This window comes from the organism of the source record quoted next, unplaced genomic scaffold, assembly GCF_019419815.1.
Source record: "Pyrus x bretschneideri cultivar Hongxiangsu unplaced genomic scaffold, Pyrus_bretschneideri_v1 Contig3, whole genome shotgun sequence".
Lineage (NCBI taxonomy): Eukaryota > Viridiplantae > Streptophyta > Magnoliopsida > Rosales > Rosaceae > Pyrus > Pyrus x bretschneideri.
In genome coordinates, this window is record NW_025999612.1 from 10,509,562 (window position 1) to 10,527,990 (window position 18,429).

General features: G+C 40.9%; 3 protein-coding genes across 7 annotated transcripts; all 3 read right to left on the bottom strand.

Moving 5' to 3' along the window:
- Positions 1-602: 602 nt before the first annotated feature.
- On the bottom strand, positions 603-3,233 carry LOC103958774 (LOB domain-containing protein 27-like). The gene is made up of 2 exons (XM_009371098.3): positions 1,668-3,233; positions 603-1,533 (listed from the first exon to the last, which is right to left on the bottom strand). Exons 1-2 carry the CDS (start codon positions 2,666-2,668, stop codon positions 1,434-1,436), a joined length of 1,101 nt encoding a protein of 366 aa, XP_009369373.3. The 5' UTR covers positions 2,669-3,233; the 3' UTR covers positions 603-1,433.
- Positions 3,234-3,379: 146 nt separating this feature from the next.
- LOC103958773 lies at positions 3,380-11,875 on the bottom strand. 3 transcript variants are annotated; one of them, XM_009371096.3, is made up of 15 exons: positions 8,994-11,875; positions 8,776-8,904; positions 8,500-8,691; positions 8,343-8,392; positions 7,896-8,211; positions 7,592-7,721; positions 7,313-7,510; positions 6,731-6,826; positions 5,909-6,102; positions 5,575-5,790; positions 5,162-5,437; positions 4,889-5,036; positions 4,649-4,782; positions 4,253-4,339; positions 3,380-4,166 (listed from the first exon to the last, which is right to left on the bottom strand). In XM_009371096.3, exons 1-15 carry the CDS (start codon positions 11,634-11,636, stop codon positions 4,080-4,082), a joined length of 4,896 nt encoding a protein of 1,631 aa, XP_009369371.2. In that variant the 5' UTR covers positions 11,637-11,875; the 3' UTR covers positions 3,380-4,079. The 3 variants fall into 3 exon arrangements, with proteins under 3 accessions (XP_009369371.2, XP_048445968.1, XP_018505783.2); XM_048590011.1 differs by having other exon boundaries at positions 7,896-8,217; positions 8,994-11,874; XM_018650267.2 differs by having other exon boundaries at positions 7,592-7,715; positions 7,896-8,217; positions 8,994-11,873.
- Positions 11,876-13,542: 1,667 nt separating this feature from the next.
- Positions 13,543-17,761, bottom strand: LOC103958771 (pentatricopeptide repeat-containing protein At1g18900). 3 transcript variants are annotated; one of them, XM_048589379.1, is made up of 4 exons: positions 17,604-17,750; positions 17,022-17,113; positions 16,579-16,943; positions 13,543-16,350 (listed from the first exon to the last, which is right to left on the bottom strand). In XM_048589379.1, exon 4 carries the CDS (start codon positions 16,327-16,329, stop codon positions 13,717-13,719), a length of 2,613 nt encoding a protein of 870 aa, XP_048445336.1. In that variant the 5' UTR covers positions 16,330-16,350; positions 16,579-16,943; positions 17,022-17,113; positions 17,604-17,750; the 3' UTR covers positions 13,543-13,716. The 3 variants fall into 3 exon arrangements, with proteins under 3 accessions (XP_048445336.1, XP_009369368.2, XP_009369369.2); XM_009371093.3 differs by lacking the exon at positions 17,022-17,113 and having other exon boundaries at positions 17,604-17,759; XM_009371094.3 differs by lacking the exons at positions 16,579-16,943; positions 17,022-17,113 and having other exon boundaries at positions 17,604-17,761.
- Positions 17,762-18,429: the final 668 nt, after the last annotated feature.

The window sequence follows — 18,429 nt, forward strand, 5'->3', positions numbered from 1 at the left end:
ACAGAATGGTACATCACGTATTACTATATAAATGGTGAGATATGTGTGTTAAAAAGTTAATAACTTAAAAAGTAAAATTTCTCACTACTTATATAAAAATACATAGTGTACCCCTCGTATTCCAGTCACCATGAAAAAAATTTCTTTTCCGTGCGGTCATTTGATGCACTCAATATGTTTTGAGGTATTTCCCTTTCATAATTTCCTGCTTTTCTCTCGAAAGCTTTTGTAAATATTCAGGACTTCTTTGCTGGTACTTCTGTTCCTACTTCCATGCCTACACCTTTACGAATTATACCTGCGCAATCTTTGCAGTTTCGTTACTTGAAATTGTTGGGATTGAAGAGGTGAGCTGAAAATGTAGAATTTATGTTGCTGCAATATGTTCCTGCATCCTATGATTGGATGAGGGACTTCAAAGTACCAAGGAATTTCAGACTAAATTGTTAAACACGCACTACAAGATGTCAAGAACACTACCGATGAACTACTTAAGCACTATAAAACGACTACTAATACACTACTAATGCACTACAAAGACGCTAAACTGGGGACTTTCAAATGACACATTTCAAAGTATCTTTAAACGTATTGCATTTGCATCTAGTGCTTTCCTACAAATGTAGCCTCGGTTCCATGGAACTTTAAAGTCCCTCGTCCAAACGCTCTATTCAAAAAAGATATAAACTTAGGAAACAAAAACACTGATTTACAGAATTATGTGGAGGAAGAGGTTAGAATTCGCGTGAATCGTCGTGATTGTTCTATATGATTAGAAGAAACTTTGATCTCTCGAGCTGAAGCTTTGAATTCTATCCAACTGAGTTGTGTGATGTCTTGTGCCTCTCGAACCATATGATAGTCTTGCAGGTGTACTTTCAAATGTTGGATGCATTTTTGGCTAAACAGGAAACCCTAGAAGAGTACGCCGGCCAAACTCAGGTTTGTCATCCTATTTTTCTTGTCATACTAAGTAGCTTCTAACACATCCAAACCTAGATGTTCATTGACATGCTAAACAAATTGCAGGTCATACTCTGCAATGACTGTGAGAAGAGAGGAACTGCTTCCTTTCACTGGCTTTACCACAAGTGCCCCCTCTTGCGGTTCATACAACACCAGGCTTCTAGGACTCAATTCCAATCGGTTTCAAAGCTATTTTATATGTATTCTACAGCTCACAAAAGTTGAAAAACTACGTGAAATATTATTCGATTAAACAAACAGTCGATTATAAACTCAGGTGTAGAACACTGAAGCTAAAAGAAACAAGGAGCTCAGTATGTGGAGTTTTATTAACAAAAAAAAAAAAAAAAGAAGCAAACAAAATTGTAGGTTTCCCGTATGAATAATCAAATTCATAATAGAAAGAAATCAATGAATAATAGAAGAAGACGAACCACACTACTTGTCTAGTTTATGCTTACTGATCATCAGTTGACACTGGTAAGACTAAAGCATGCTGCATCATACTTCAATGCATTCTCTGCATGCTCCATCGATTGTGTCGTGCCCTTGAACGATTCTTCCGAGCTGCAAGTGAATTCTCATCATTTAGCGAATTACAATTACATATGCACCAAATAGATTCAGCCCTGTGTCGCTCGGATTTGTAGAGATAAAGGTTTGAACGAATACATATCCAAAGTGACAATAAAAAAATGTACCTTGAATCATAAGCCTCTTTGGAATCAATGTATGACTGTCTATCATCGGTGGTGTCAAAAAACGGATGCAACTCATTGTAATCATGAACAACGTCAGGTTGGATAGAGAGCTGCTGAAGAGCTCCGAGTTCAGATTCAATCGCCTCGGAGTTATTATCGTTTTTGTTGTTGTTGCTGTTGTTAGTCATAAAAGGATTTGAACTCCACAACGGATTTCCAGCATTGTTGTTGTTGTTGTTGACATTGTCTTTGGAGTCACTGTTGTAAGCAGCAGAGCTGCTGTTAGAGTAAGACTGCTGTTGGTGTTGATTTACAGGAGCCACCGCGGTGGCATTGTTGTTATTAGTGAGAATACAAGGGGGAAGATTGTAGTCGAAAAGTGCGAGGGGATTATTGGGCGGAGCCATCCCTAGCTCCAACTGTGACATCACATATTCTGGCATGGACGAAATCTGGTGGTGGTGGTGGTGGTGCTGTCTGTACATTGCCAGCTGTTGGTGGACAGCTTGGAGCTGTTCCTCCGCCGCCAGGATTTGGTACTGGAGCTGCCTGATCACCTCCCAGCACCCATAAACCGGAAACTTGTCGCGCAAGTTAGCTTGGTATATGATGGACCTCATGGCCTCAACCTTCTGGCGAGGGTTGAGATTTTTAAGTATTTTCAAAATGTTGCTGACTCCGAATAGCTTGTGTGCGTTTTGGTACATCTTGGGTTGGTCCGCCGGGAAATAGGGCGCCAAGGGGCACTCCGCCGTGCACTTCCTTCGCTGGTATTTGCACGCGGCGCAGGCCTGGAGGGTGGCGCCCTTAAGGGGCATTTTGCGGATCCCAAAACGCAATCGGAACCAATCCGAGAGCCGGGAACGCGAAAAATCTCGAAAGCAATTGGAGAGGAGGGTGGTGCAGTGTTTGAAATTGAAGAGGAGGAGGAGGAGAGTGGCGGTGAGTTGGAGGAGGAGGAGGAGGGGGAGGAGGAATGGAGGTGGTGGTATGGAGAGCATTTTTTTGGATCTGAAAAGGTCTGGAAATGTGCGGATTTGCTGGAAGCAGGGAGAGACTGAGAAAAGATTGAAGAGGGGAAGCGAAAAAGGCGGGGATCGTGTAAGACCGTTGGGGACAAATGTTGGAATTTGGTAACAGAAAAGGTCCTAAACTTTGGGGGCACTTTTTTTATTTTTCTATTTATTTTTTTATGGTCGTAGCCACTTCACACTGACCCCTCCCTGAATGGCGTGGCAAATCCAAATTTTCTAGTTTCTAAATTTGATGTGTTTTGAATTTTTGAGGTCATCATGGTGAAGTTATTTGATATTTTTGTGATTCTATAATACATTGAAGTAAATCGAACTCTGGTAGTAAGAAGTCTATGTTGAAATTAGGGCTTCATTTGGTTTTGTAAGATTCAGAAATACAACGTGTCCACTGTTTTAGACTATGACGAAAATTAGACCTTAGGCAAAAGGGAGCTCGTAGTAGCAAGGCCGACTTGGACGAAAGTCAGCCTTAATAATCTAACAACGCTGAGTAGAAGCGCAATCGCTCAACAAATATAAGTTACTTTGGGGATAGCTTTAATTCCTCCTAGAGGCAGCAATAATATGGTAGTGAACTCGCTATTTATAAGAGTAAGAACTTAAATCTCCCTTACAAGTGAGAATAAATACCACCTAAATATAGATAGCAATTCTCGTAAACCGAAATTACAGAGAGGAGAAGGGGCAATAGATCTTCATTTTTAACCTAATTGTGGTATCAAGATGAAGCAACAAATTTACTGTAATCCGCAGTTCCAAAGACCCCAAAAGGGGAAGGGCCATCATAACGTGATCTATACAACAACCTTTTCAAAACTTGGGGGAAATTTTAGAAAACGTCCAAGCAAAGACCTTGATTTTCTATAACCTACCTTCCCCCGTTACAACTGTTACATGCTCTTGAGAAACAACTGGCAATCAATGCCATTTATCGAAACGACATACTACGCTCCTTAAATTCGCATGAACACGCGCAGACAGCCCGTATTCGTTGTTACTACCTTCTTCGTCGAAGAGTCCAACCTTAAAAAGGAAAGTTGCAGGGACAGTGAACGTACCACAAGCTTAGACTTTTCGACTCCTCAATCGTGAAACTCTTTAGATACACGGTTCTTCCTCGAGGACCAGTTGCTCCCACAAAAATTCTTGATTATATCACAAAACTGTCGCTTATACATCATCAGAACTCTGGACTTCAACCGGAACATTTCTATCCTTTATTGTCTTCTGAAATTGGCGCTGTATACTTTACTGTCTAACCGGAAGGATGGAATGCATTTGCTCTGAACAACTTCTTACAGTAGATGACGAACGGATGTTACAACACCAACGCTCTCTTGCAAAGTCTAAAAACGTAATGAGTTCCAGAAAAAAATGCCTAGTTCACAGCTTCAAAGAAAAGAACCTGTGGTTGCAAATGCCCTCTTTCACACATGGTAAGAACATCAGCCCAGCCACCAATCACCTGTAGACACATCAGAGACAAATTATAACAAAGGCAGAAAGAAGAGCGAAACAAGGCATGATTTACACTAGAATAACCGACTTCACCTTGACAGTTTTATCATCGTACATAATCCAGCATCCGCGGTCATGACTATAGGCAAAGCAATGGTAATGTTGTCCATAGTAGCAAACCTAAAAGTAAATAGTAGATATGAGATAAAACGAAATAGCGGTATCTACAAATTCTTGTTGAAATTCAAAAGTTATGCAAAGATAACAAAGGAGATTTTTCAATTAAACAAAAAAATTGGATATATCACAGCTTTCACTACTCCAAATAATTAAAAATAAAAACGCCAGCGAAACCTAAGTTTATGGGTAAGAAATGCAAGCCTTTGTTATTTCACAACTGGAGGAAAAATACACAACGCAGGTTGCATTTTGGGAAATGGAACACTACTATATGCATGACAACATTGAGGGTTATCCAAACATGCATACCACAGAAACCAAGTTGTGCGTGGTCTTTGGATCCAGGCCACGATAAAGGACACTGATATCTATCTCAGTATTAAGAGCTGCCAATGTTGCTTTTATATCATCAGCACTCTCGCATGTCTTCTGCCAGCCCAGAACTGCATGACGAAACAAAAATGCTGATCAGTTTTCATGTTAAGCGAGTTTCCGTCTTTAGAAACATAAGTCGACAATGAATATTCTCCCTAGAACTCTTCACATCACCTGTTGTAAAAACATGTGGTGGGGTTGAGAGAATGTGATGGATATGGTTGAGCTTCCCACAGCCACCAGCTTCCGGATCGCAGGCTAACTGATGATTCATCTCCACATGATTTAAAAGCTCATCATAGGAGCTTTCTGTAGACATAACCTGAATAGCAAAGAAAGATAAAGACAGATGTGCGTAATCAGTAACAATGCCAAAAACAGTAATAAATTGCTGAAACTAAAAAACAATCAAGAAAATAAACAATCACGAAAGTTCTTAACTGATACCTTCATTGTTCGGAGAGAACTGGCATTTATGTTATGGAAGAAGGAAGTATACTTGAGATGTCTGGACTCCAAACCACAATAGTAGCAATTCATTCGTTCGAAAATGTCCATGCCAAAGATGGAATGCACTATACAAGCATTGTTTGAACAATCCCAAGACCCCGGACAACTACTTTCCACTGATTCAGCATTGGAAAGGCTTGAACCAGGAGTAAACGACCGGTGAAGACAATTAAATATCACCACCAAAACTTCAGAAGCATCATTCATCTGAGCCTGTACAGTTGCTATAATGTTATTACCAACTTCCAAAAATGAAGATAAATTATTGAGATATAAGCCGATTATGACTTCAGAATAATTGTAGAAGTTGTACAAGAGGCAAGGGCTACAATCAAATTCTCTGAAAATACCTCCTGGAAGAAATTACTTTCTGGATACAGGTTACTTAAAGCTATTCTCAAAGAAGTAGGGGCAACTGCTTCTCTTCGAGTATCTGCAGACGCATTGCTCAAAGCAGTAAAGATTTCATACAACGCACAGACAACACATGGATCCCCCACATGAACATGCTCTGATATTGATCTCCGTAGGTACTCATCTCGAAACAGTCTAACATGCCATAAAGACTGTATTGACGAAATAAAAAAGCAACGTTTCAACATCAATAAGATGCTCAGGAAAAATGATATACAACGACAAATGAACTAAGAACATAAATTTGATAAAAACTCCGAATCAACGGACCTGTATAATAACATTCAGAAAGCAGTTGTATTCACCAACTTCATTCTTTAACCCTGTGCCAAATATATCGGTTTCACTCGCATTTTCATTTGTGATGTCATTATGTAAAACACTGTTATCTACATCTGCAGATATTCTTCTGGGCATCCTCAAACTTGAAACTACAGGAAACTTCTGATGTTCTTCAAATGTGTCTGAAGAATAGCATGAATAAAAAAGGTCAGACAGTTGAAAATCTCATACCGTATAGTAAGTGCTCAAAGCCTCGTTCAATGGAAAAAAAATGCATCAGTGAGATGGCTAGTGGTAGTACAACTTGACAAGGTTTAACATATTTTGGTGAGACTACATTAAACACTCTCCACAGCCCTCTATCAAACTTAGATCACATACTTGCTGTCAGATATCTTTTGCTATTCATGCATGATTCCGAACTAGATTAATGCTTTTTCCTGATGATAATAACTAAAACTGGTGCAAATCCACCAGAGATGACTGCTTTTCTATTGTCCTAACAAGTCAAGGCTACTGATGTGACTCACTTATAGTTGAACTCCAACATGAACAAATCTGAGACTACTTATCTTATTCATTGATAGACCATCCGATAGACTACTTGAACAAATATGCAAATCATATCCGTTAGCTACAAAAATGGAGACGGAATTCCTCCTCACATACCTCGCCCTACCATGGGTTGAATCCTAGACCTCCTCTTTATTATAGAGGGGTACCACTGATTACCATGGTCAGGGGTTTAACATGTAAAGAATAAATAAGTAACATAACAAAGAGACCACTGAAATAAGAGAATAATTTTACCAAGGCTTTGGCGTACGGCCTTTTTGAGGTCAGCTTGGAACCTTTCTTCATCGTCTTCCTCTGCTCGTTTCTGTCTCAATTCCTGTATTCCATTGTCTGCCAAAACAGTATAACCAGTTTTCACTTGACAAAACTCATGCTCATACTAACTCCAAATTTGCAAAAATAAAAATAAAAAATAAAAAAGATAGGTTGTCAATGGTCATATTTACAGAGCAGTAAAAACAGCATTCAAATGAAAAGACATAAACTTCATGCTAATGTGACCATAGGACGAATCACTAAACAATATAAAATTCTAAATTTATAACAAACTACTAGAAAACATTTTTGGATGAGCAAGTAGAGATGAGATTACTAAGTAAAATTCATACTACAAAAGAAATATCATTTTATAAAGATATTACCTAAAATCTTAGGTAAACATTTTTCCCTTAACAATAAAATGAGAATACGCGAAAAGACAAAATTGGCCAGTCACCAAACAAACAAAAACAGGGCAATTGACATTGTTCACTGTACTGTCAAAATGATCAAGCATCAAAACTAGAGTGGAAACCAATGAAGGATAAGTAAACTTACTGTTGTTCATGAGGAGATTGTCATGTGAACCCTCAACACTTGACCTCCCAACTTCAACATTTTTGTTTCCAGATGACAAGCCTTGAGACTTTCCATCAGGCACTTTTGTGGAACTCCTCTGTCTTCGGTTTTTCCTTCCTGTCCGTCGATCAGAAGGCAAATAACCATCCTCTTCTACAATTCCTCCATTTGCCAGTCCTGCTCAAGAAGATACACAATGAGAAACATCTCCTATAATTAAATTAACCCCAACCTCATGCAAGGAAATCCTACACCAACCTTGGTTAACTTTAGCTTGATGAGCACCAGAAGCGGTAGAAGAATTGGCTGGCACTACAGAACCATTTGCCATGTTAACAGGAAGACCTTCTAAATTGTTGGGGAATCCAGTCTTCTGTGTCAACTGCTCTTAGATAGTACACGTTCATCAGGTTTACTACTCTCTCTAAGTATCCTCTAATTTAGACAGTATGGTATTCCTCTTCAAATATCTTAGTATCCAGTTCCATATACCAATATTTACTAAATTTAATCTAGAAAGAAGGAAGCACATACGAGAAGGGCACAGCCTAACAGTGATTACCTGGACAGAAGGCTTGAATGGCTCATTAACATCTTGACCATTAGCACAAGACTCCAAGTTAACATCATCCAATCCCTCCACCACCTTCTCTGGATGCCATTGAGTAGATTTCTTGTTTTGCTCAGCAAGGTGCTTCTGCTTAGCTTCCTTCTCAATTTGTCTTTGATACTCTAAAGTTTCTTCAAGCTTTCTTTCCTCTTCTTCAAGTTCAATTCTCCGTTTGCTTTCCTCTTCCCGCTGTTTCAAGTCATCGCCATTCACAGAAATCACCAGCTCAGGATCTGGAAGTTCACCATCAGATGCCTCTGGAAAGGAACTGCAGCTAGAGACACATCAAATATACATTAAAAATAAACTTTAGACAGTACCCAGCAATTATAATGGAAGGATAACATTATTAGGATAGAGTCAATTTGAAAGTGCATGTTAGGTAGCAAGGAGACATACAGCTCAGAGGCCTCATCATGATGAAAGTACTCATCCGAAACCCCATTACTCTACAGAAGTATGAAAAAAATAATGGATATCAGGATGTCTTCATGGATTTGTAACATACATATTGAACACCACAAAGAAAATGACAACCAGAAAACACGATTAAAACCTTTGAATCTTTTGCTTTTCTAAACTCCTTGTTCTTCTTCTTATCCTTTGTTTTTTCCTGTGTATGTCTCAAATTATCGTTTTCCCCTCTGACACCTTTCTTAGAATCAAGTGCAAGTTCTGCCAAAAATGCTTCCCTTGCAGCATCGGACTTTTCTGTGGCATCTTTCTCAGCCAGATCCTCCAAATGTGCCTTTAAGTATAGACACAAGAATACATACTGTTAAATTCAGAACCTTTAAATATGGCACAAACATTAAATTTGTTTAATACATACCCGCAGGTATGACTTCACTAGAGGCAACAGTATCGACCGATAATCATGGGCAGAAACAGGTTCAAGCTTAACTTCCAATTGCTGCATTCCAGTAACATTTCGCATAATCCGTACATCTATTTTGCTAAGCTGCATCAAAGAACAACTGAGGTAAAATGGCAACGACCAATTCATTATTTCAATTAAATGGTAAGCCAACTTAGAATCTACCAACAGACCTCTACATATAATTGTTCTTTCTGTCTCTGAATTGCAACTTCTACATATGTGTCCACCTGATGCGCATAATCCTTGGCCCTCCAATCATCATATTCCCCATATTCCAAATCACATAACTGAGAAGTCACACGACCATACGTTTCCTCGTATCCAAACTGGTTAATGTTTAGAGCTTCATATTCCTTTAACACATTTGATATGGCATCTAATTCAAACCTATTGCTGAGGAACATCACATCATTCTCTCTCTCAAGAAGCTCTTCTCTTCTCTTCCGTAGAACTGACTCAAAGCTTCGGTGGCCAAACTCCGTGACATTTTCCCTCTTCTTACCTTCTTCAATACAAAGATCCTCCACTGCCTGTAATGCTTCTTCATAGCTTAAATGCTCACACTTTCTGTCACAAAGAGACTGCAGGTCGTAAAACTCCTTTTCAAGCATCTGAAGGATTTCCATCCCTTGTTGTGTTTTCTCTTCTCTTGCGTGTACCCATGAAGTCAATTGTTCCCCACTAGTCGGACCTGCAAACATCCAGGACAGCAGAGCATCGGAATCAGGAGGAACCCCATTTCCATTACCAACGACAGCAGCAGGAGCAGCTTCACTGACAGTAAGATGACCAACATCACATGTACATTCAGATGACAATAGACACTCATCCAAAATGAGGCAGGATGCATCACCATTGAGAACAATCCTCTCTTTAATCTCTACACCCTTGTTTGTGCTATTTGCATCATCTGCAGGACTGCTACTTTTGTCAGAATATCTACCTAAACCACAAGCATGGGACAGGTCCTGCAAGAACTTGAGGATTTTCCTAAGCTGGGTAGCTCCTAGAAAGAAAATGCACATAGGTGTTTGCTCCACACCGTGGTTGAGAAGCTGAGAACAGGAAGCCTGTAGCTCATCCATTGTAAATTGTATCACCCTGTTAAGATGGCTTGCAGCAAGATATTTGTGCCTGATAAGCACCTCAAATAAGGCATGAATTCTTTCAAGAAGCTTTTGGCGCTCAGAATCATCAGATACTGGCCAACCATTTGCAACAGAAGAATATGTAAGTAACCCAGTTTCCTCCTCACACTCAACACGGGCAAGTTTCTCATGGTTATTTCCCTCAACAATACAGTTACTAGGACTATCCCCAAGCATTTCCTTCTCAGGTGAAGAGTCCCATGCATCTTTGAAACACTCGTCACAATCCTTGTTCTGATTCCCAGAGTAGAAATCCTCAACAAACTCATGCTCCTTGCATTTTCTTTGATCCTTAAGCATTCCAACTGCAGACGACGCATCCAACGGTTTCCAAGAACTATTAAGCAGCATCTCAGTCCATTCATTATCAACATTTTGAGGCAAAATGGACTGCATTTTGGGCATAAGGTTTCCCATATGCTCTTGCACAACATGCTGCATATGGGACTCACCATCCACAAACTTCTCATTACATCTACAACAAACCCAGAACTTCCAGCTCCTCTTGCTCTCCGCAAATGCCAATGCCTCTGATAAAACCTCATTTGCCAAACCATCCTTAGACGAACTAAACTTCGCCTTAAGATCACTAACTCTAACCTTGAGTAACTCTTTCTTCATATCAACACTCATTGATTTCCAGTATGACAAAACCCAATCCTTCCTCTCCGCAGAGGACCCGTTTTTCCTCAAGTTCCCAAACTTTCTCCTCTCACTACCTCTCTGACTGAACCCCGACAATGAATCCAATCCCCTATCACCCTTCTCACCCTCATTGCCCAATTGGGGCACCTCAGACTTCTGCTGCAAGAGCCTCGCCGCTGCCACTCTCACTTCAATCTCTTTCCTTCTCTCCTCCGGCGTCTTAGTCGCCTTCTTAATCTCATTAGGCCGCCTGGTCTGCACCAGCCTCACCTCCATTGGGTCCTCCGTGGCCCTCCGAATCGGAATCAACCGAAACTTCTCCTCCCCATTGCCCAAATTCTTCATCCAAGTCGAAATGGAAGCGATATTGGACTTCTGAATCAGCTGCCTCAGCTCATTCTGCACGTGCCCAATTCGAGCTTCGGCAGTCAATATCTTCTGCTGGCTCTCCTCCTGCAAGCTCTCCCTGGCGGGATCAACCGGCTTCTCGATCGCCAGCGCCCGCTCGCACTCCGCCACCACTTCCTCGTATTCCTTCCCGTCGTTGGCCGCCTCGTAGAGCAAATTGGCGTAGAAGTGCGCGAACTCGATCGAGCTCGGAGACAGCTCGACGGCTCGGCGCGCGGAGTCGATCGCGTTCCGCAAATGCCGCTGCTTCGAGTTGGGGTCGTCTATAATCGAGGCGACCTTGACGCACACAGTTCCCTGGACTCGGTGAATCAGCGCCGACTGAGCCGAGTTCTCGTACCGCTGGCACGACTCCTTCATCAGCCGCAGCGCCTTGGTGTGGTTCCCCCGCCGCAGAGCCGTCAGGGCCCGCTCGCATTCCACCTTCGCCGCCGAGCCGTCCGATTCGATCATCGGCAACGGCGAGGATTCGATCTTGTTATTCGAGAGGAGTGGAACATCGGTCTCGGCGGCGGCTAGAGTAGTATCAGATTGGGACGAAACGACGGCGTCTCCATCGGCCGCCGGCGACTGCTTGGGCCGCGGACCAGCGTTTCGTTTCTTATGCCCCATGTATCGAACTCTCTCCCAATCCCGAACTCACATGCATATATATGTATATATAAAAAATTATATCTCTATTTTATCTGTATATACGTGCACCTATACATACATGTATATGTATAGAGAGAGAAAGTTGTAGGGGTACTTACTGGGGAACGATGGTGGGGGTAGAACTGGAATTTCGCAAGGCCCGGAGGCGATGAGTGGTCGGCGGCGATTTTAGAGAGAGAGAGAGAGGGACACTACCTAGTCCATACTGGTAGCAGCGGTCATGGAGGAGGGAGGAGGGGATTAGAGGTTTGATGAGGAAATAATTAAGGGTGAAAGGAGTCCGTTAAAATTGTTCTTAATTATGGTTTATCTTTTTTTTTTTGGCTAAATTATGGTTTTAATTGGGATAGTGGGGTAAGGCAATCTCTCTCTCTCTCCCCAAACGGGTCAGGCATAATAATTTGGTATTAACTTGTTAGGTGGCGCTGTTTGATTTGTTAGATGTACTTAATTTGGTGTTTTGAGATCGTGGAGGTGGTTACTTGATGCGATAGACCCATAGGCATTGTACTTCCTGTCCCGATATATGATCTGAGATTTTGTTCTCACATGATCTTCGTGTAATACAATATTTAATAGTTTTATTGATCTGTGTAATCTTGTGGTTTTCGATAAGCTAAGACAAGTACTTGAAGTCTACTAATTGTTTTGCGATAAGTGATGCTATATTGTAATATGTTTAAACCTAGTTTCAAAGACACTTTTTCGAGCTGAGTTTTTCGTAATATGTATTTGTAAAACCCTTTTTATCAATAAAAATGAATTCTATTAACGGTAATGTTAGTGAATTGGAATCTATAATCGTCAAAATTTATGTCTCGCTCACAAGATGAATATGGATTCTACTAACCGTAATGTTGGTGATTAGATACTTACTTTGATTTAAGTACAAAAAAAAAAAAAAAAAAAAAATCAAATCAAATCAAATTTTACTTCCTTGAGAAGGCTCTTCTTTCAAACAAGTAGAAGTTTTATTTACGGTTTTACCCCATGGAAAAAGAAATTATTCTGTTGGATGGAAATCTTCTAAACAGAATAACAAAAAAAAATTTCCATTACAAGACCTTTTTTTTTTATGAAACAAAACGTTCATAATTTTAATGATTAAGCGTATTTATTCGTACACTTGATAATTGAAATTTTGTGTTCAATTTTTTTCTTTCGTATCACGAAATGCAAATTCTTTTTAATAAATAAACATACTAGATTTAGTAAAATAAATAAATAAAAAGTATTAGTCTCAATCAAATTAGGTAGGATTAAAGGGACGACGCACACTTAAAGAACAGAATAAAACATGAAAATTCATTTTTGCTTTATATGGACGGGCATCATGTATAACAACCAGCAGCTGAAGTAAAATAGTTAATAGCCCCATCAATCTCACAAAAGCTGATTCTGCGTACTACACCAAACTACCTGGCGCTATCGAAGTTTCTCTCCATCTCTCGTGGCCAATTTCATTTTGTTCAATTTCAATAAAAGCATGCACCTGCTTCAACATTATGGTTGAGATATTGCCAAAAATGTCCCACATCGACCGTATCAATAAGAAAAGAAGAGTTTAAATATCCTAAAATCCCACTCCAACTAATACCGAGGACTTTTTGTGATAAAACCCTACAGCTGACGGATTGGGCAGGTGGTAATTACCAAGTTGGAGACAATATCGTTGTTGTTGGAAGTGGACCGTATGGCCCGTCTCTCTGATAATTCTACAAAATACACTTCGAATTTGAGCTCAAGCGAAAAAGAATTTACCTTGTAACTTTGTTGTACATTCTATGAGATCTATATCTCGGTTCATGTAACAAAAAGCAACAGTGACAACGGTATACAACCGAAAATAGCTAAGAATCTCATCTACTGAGGAAACTAAAACAATTTTTATTTGACTTGAAAATAGCTGCACATGAGAACAACAAAGATACAGTCATAATACATAAATGCCTAAATCAACCCAACCCTGCTCATCATCTTCCCCGCCGAGGACAACAAAAATCGCGCGGTAATGGCAGAGAGGAAGAAGCACTACCGCCTACAATAAATGCATTCGCTCCACATAAGATTGGAGCAACCACCTGTTAAGAGGCTCCCCACATCCCACAAAACAACCAGAATTGCCGTTTTCAGTGAAGAACGGGAAGCGAAAAACTTTCAGCAGTTCCTGCACTGCCTGCCTAACCAAAGATGATCCTGTAACCCTACTCCGCCGGCCCCATCCTGTCACAATATCAATCCGGCTTGGACAAATCCCGGAAATTAGCATCTGTTGGCGAAACCATGCGAGTGTTCTTGATAGAGCTATCACAGCAGTACCGTCGGACATGACGTGCAGGTTAATAAGCCAATAACATGAGCTTTTCTCTTTGATGGCGTCCGGATAGACATTCTTTTGTGCAGCCACTTCCCAGACTGAACCCGCCTCCTCCTTTAGTCCTGCCTTGTGAAGAAAGTCGACTACTGCATCTACAAGCCCCCTCTTGCTTTCTCTATCCTCGCTATGCATCATATCCAAGAACCGGCTCATGTGCTCTCGCACGTTTTGACCATCAGGTCCTGCCGACGGCATAGACAGTAAGAATTTATGTGCAGGATGGCCTGTGACTGCCATCAGGTCACCACAAAATCCCATGTCATATGGTGATTGTGCTTCTGTGCAACAACTGAGAAGCAATGTATATGTCTGCAAAGAAGGGTTCAGACCTAAACCCATCATGCTCTGCAGCAAGTTATAGGCATCGGACAGCTGGTGCACCCTAAGAAACGCACTGAGCAGAGAATTGCAAGTAGGCACATTAGGGCGTAAACCTGCATGGAGCATAGCTTGATACCAACTCCAGGCTTTTTCTATGTTACCAGCCTTGCCCCACAAATCTACCAAAAGACCATAAACAGGCTCATCAGGCACCCAGTTTTTCCGTTTCATTTCATGAAAAATCACCTCAGCTTCCTCAAGATATCCACAGTGGCCAAGGACCTCCATTACTATGCTATAAGTTACCTTATCCGGTTCAAATCCCGCACCCTGCATGTCACGGTAGAGCTTTAAAGAAGTCTCATAATTCCTTGCCTTGGCCTGCAAAGCTATCATGATGTTGTAGGTGACCAAATTGGGAACACAACCATGATTAACCATCTCACAAAATAGCCGATGAGCAGCATCTAAATGACCAGCTTTCCCAAGACAGTTGATCATAACACTGTAAGTGAATGTGTCGGGAGCAAGACCAGCCTCTTGCATCTTGTCATATAGTCCTAGGGCAACGTCAAGAAATCCAGCTTTTGCATGGATGTCAATTAGTGTGGAGTAGGTAACACGGTCAGGTTCACATCCCGCTTCTTGCATTTGATTGAAAACATTCATTGCTTCTTTCAAATAGTTTGCACGGCCATAACTATGAATCAGACGGTTGTATGTCACAACATTTGGCTGGCATCCTTCTTTCACCATCTGATTAAGCAACTTGTTAATGGCACCAAACTGCCTGGAACGACCAAGGATCCCAACCATGGTGGTATAAGTGTGCCCATCATGCTTGAATCCTGCTTGCCGCTTAAGCCAATAAAAAAATCCAAGCGCAACAGAATGATCTTGAAGTTGCTTCAAAATTTGGTTTGCTTGATATGCATCCATTGAACAGTTGAGATTTTCAATAGCGGCCTCTGCAGCAGGACCCCATCGTGTCTGTTGCAGTATGTGAGAAACATTATGAACAACATTCCCAGTGTGAGCAAATTGTCTGTTGATTTGGCGAGCTATTCCTGTTGGCATTTTCACATCTCTTATGGGCCTGTTGAAACTTTTAATGGCATGAGTCGCATGACCCATGGTCTCTGCATCAGAGGTCTGCGCACTGGAACTGTAATTTGGAATGAAGTTTGAATGAGGTTTTGATTTCGGTGGCATAGACCTTTGCTCATGATGGTCCGAGTATACAGTATGAGGTGCTGCTGAGCTTTCCGTCCTAGTATATGGAACATGATTGAGACCTTTAACGAAATTGGATTTCTCACCTTTGCCCTTTGGACCATGATTATTACTTGTAGGCTTTGATGCAGCTGATACCTCAGTAGCAGGTTTTGGACGACCACTAGTGAAATGTTCTCTTTTTATTTGTTTCACATGTGATGGCTTGATACCGTTGAGGGGCCTGGTCGGATCAACCATACAGTTATTAAGGATTCCAAGCCCATCAGATAAAGGAAGCTTGCCATTTACTATATCAGACAGAAAATTTACAGCTGCAACTCCAGCCTTAGCAAACTGGTCTGCAACAAGAGGTGATGAGTGCACCACATCCGTGCTACTAGCATAACTTACAGTCTCCGATCTCCCAAAAGATCTTGGTGCTGTTGCAACCTGATTAATAGAAGCTGTATGGTCAACACTTCCAGCCTTACGAGGACCTGCCACTTTTACTGCATCTCCCAAGAGGATGGTTCCTGCCCTCGCTGAAGGTTTGGATACCATGGTGGATGGATTTTGGGCAAGTAGACCTCCATCTCTTGCTAGCTGCCTTTGCGAAACACAAGTTTCATCTTCAGAGCAAGAGCATGAATTTCCATCCGTCGCACTACATCGTGGCCCAGTAAGGAAGAATGACCTCGCACTACTTGAAAGGTTACTTAATTGCTTTGCTCGCAACATAATTTACAGACAGGGTATCGCCTGCATAAAAAGAATGGATAATGAATTAGTAACATAACAACATTTCTAAGTTTCTAACATCATAAAAGAAAATGCTAGTGAGTACTGAGTAGTGACAGGCAGTCAACTACAAGTCAGTACCAGTTTTTCCAATTTACCCAACAGATAATTGATGTGAATCTTGGTCAGACAGGATATCAAACCAAATTTGCATCAAAAGTATATATGGATATCCAGAACCCTTGATACCTGGAATACACGTCCCTAGATAAGACGAACTGCTCAACAGGGAAGATATCACTCATTCCCATCAATAAGAAATGAACTCATTAGACAACAATATCGATAGTATTGTTAGACTTCATTTTCCAATTTGTTAACAAGTAGTCTTGAAATCCTCAAAGTGCACAGTGATCCCAAATGGAGGTTGCAGTCTATACCATTCTGTTCCAGCAATGGTAAAGTCTCAACCAGTGCTCTTAGATTTTGATATCATTGGTTAGTAGAACCTTCAGAAACACCACGTTAAATTCGAATGTGATTTGTAATGACTTCTTCAGGAAAACACGTCTGAAGAAGACATTGTAAATCGCAACAATTCCATGCAGCATGTCCTGCATAGAATACCACCAAACAAATTTACTTCAAAATTCCTTTCATCAATACATTCTTCTTCAAGCGAATTTACTAACCGAAAATTCCTAAGCGGACACAAAAAACAGTCTTCAGCATCTCTCTTGAAATCAATCGAGTGGCTCGCTCTAAATGTTTCGCTGGCGTAACCCTATAACACATTCCATCATTCAATTGTACAACATCACTAACATACCTAGAATTCAGCATATACTATTGATTCATAATTTTCATTCTCTCTTTGTACTGTTAAAATTTCTAGTACTAAAATCTCTATGTTCTATTTTCTTAATGACAAACAAAACATCAAGACATACAAAACAATCTACAACCTTAAATCCACATTTTCCAATGAAAATCCTCGATTCCAAACACAAAGATCGAAACTTTGAGACCAGCAAAGCCACCCTCCAACGTTAATCAAAACAAAAACGCACAAAAACAAGATAAAGAACCAATCTTTGCGACATCTGAGACTTCTCCAACACAACCCAGGTTCTCAATTACCAAAAAACACGAAAAAATACACTTAAAATTCATCAAAAATCCAAATAACTTTTTCACGAGCAAACCAGAACACAACCAGTTGAGAAAAAAACTGAAAAAAAAAAACTCAGAGAGCGAGAGAGAGAGAGAACTACCTGCAATGGTGAACGGGCTTCTGCGTTCTTGACGCGTGTCTGGAGAGAGAAAGAGGGGGATGGTGGCGGCTCTGCTCTCTCTGCCGTTAAGACTGGTGCTTTATTTTTTTTCCAACCAACTTGGGGAGAAGGATGCCCGCAAAGAATCAGCTGTTTTTTCTCTTCGCCCTACTTTGTATTGTCCCCCACGCGTGTTTGGGACACGTGTCAGCGCCTTCATCGTTTGCACGTGACCTGCAGAACGTTCTGATCAAAACCCCTACTTCTACGTTCTGGGAAATTTAATATGATTTTGATACTTTTGGGAGGATTCAGTGCGGTTCTTGCCACCATTCTCTCCTGGAGATACTGTCTTATATACTTTCTACGGTCAATTTATTTTTAATTTTTTTAACATATTTAAAAAAGGCTTTAAAGTCAAAGAAAATGAAAGAAAAGAAAAAAAAAAAAAAGAAGCAAAAAGCAAAATTGTCCTTTTATTGTGTTGATTTATTTGGGAAGGGATTTATGACATCCCACATCACTCAGGGGAATGATCCTTAAATGTATATCTCATTCCTACTTAGCACGAGGCCTTTTGGGAGCTCACTAGCTTCGGGTTCCATGGGAACTCTGAAGTTAAGCGAGTAGCACGCGAGAGCATTCCCAGGATGGGTGACCCATTGGGAAGTTCTCGTGTGAGTTCCCAGAAACAAAACCGTGAGGGCGTGGTCGGGGCCCAAAGCGGACAATATCGTGCTACGGTGGTAGAGCGGGCCCGGGAAGTGGTCCCACCCGGGCGGGGATGTGACAATTTGGTATCAGAGCCTAACCCTGGTCGCGTGTG

Bases quoted from the DNA above. Each gene is read 5' to 3' on its own strand.
- LOC103958774 (XM_009371098.3), bottom strand. From the start codon at position 2,668: ATGCTCTCCATACCACCACCTCCATTCCTCCTCCCCCTCCTCCTCCTC. The intron at 1,534-1,667 runs GTACATTTTTTT...ATTCACTTGCAG, and splicing joins AAAGAGGCTTATGATTCAAG to CTCGGAAGAATCGTTCAAGG.
- LOC103958773 (XM_048590011.1), bottom strand. From the start codon at position 11,636: ATGGGGCATAAGAAACGAAACGCTGGTCCGCGGCCCAAGCAGTCGCCG. The intron at 8,692-8,775 runs GTATGTATTAAA...CTATACTTAAAG, and splicing joins TAGTGAAGTCATACCTGCGG to GCACATTTGGAGGATCTGGC. The intron at 7,511-7,591 runs GTTGGTGTAGGA...CTTCTTGAGCAG, and splicing joins TCAAGCTAAAGTTAACCAAG to GACTGGCAAATGGAGGAATT.
- LOC103958771 (XM_009371094.3), bottom strand. From the start codon at position 16,329: ATGTTGCGAGCAAAGCAATTAAGTAACCTTTCAAGTAGTGCGAGGTCA.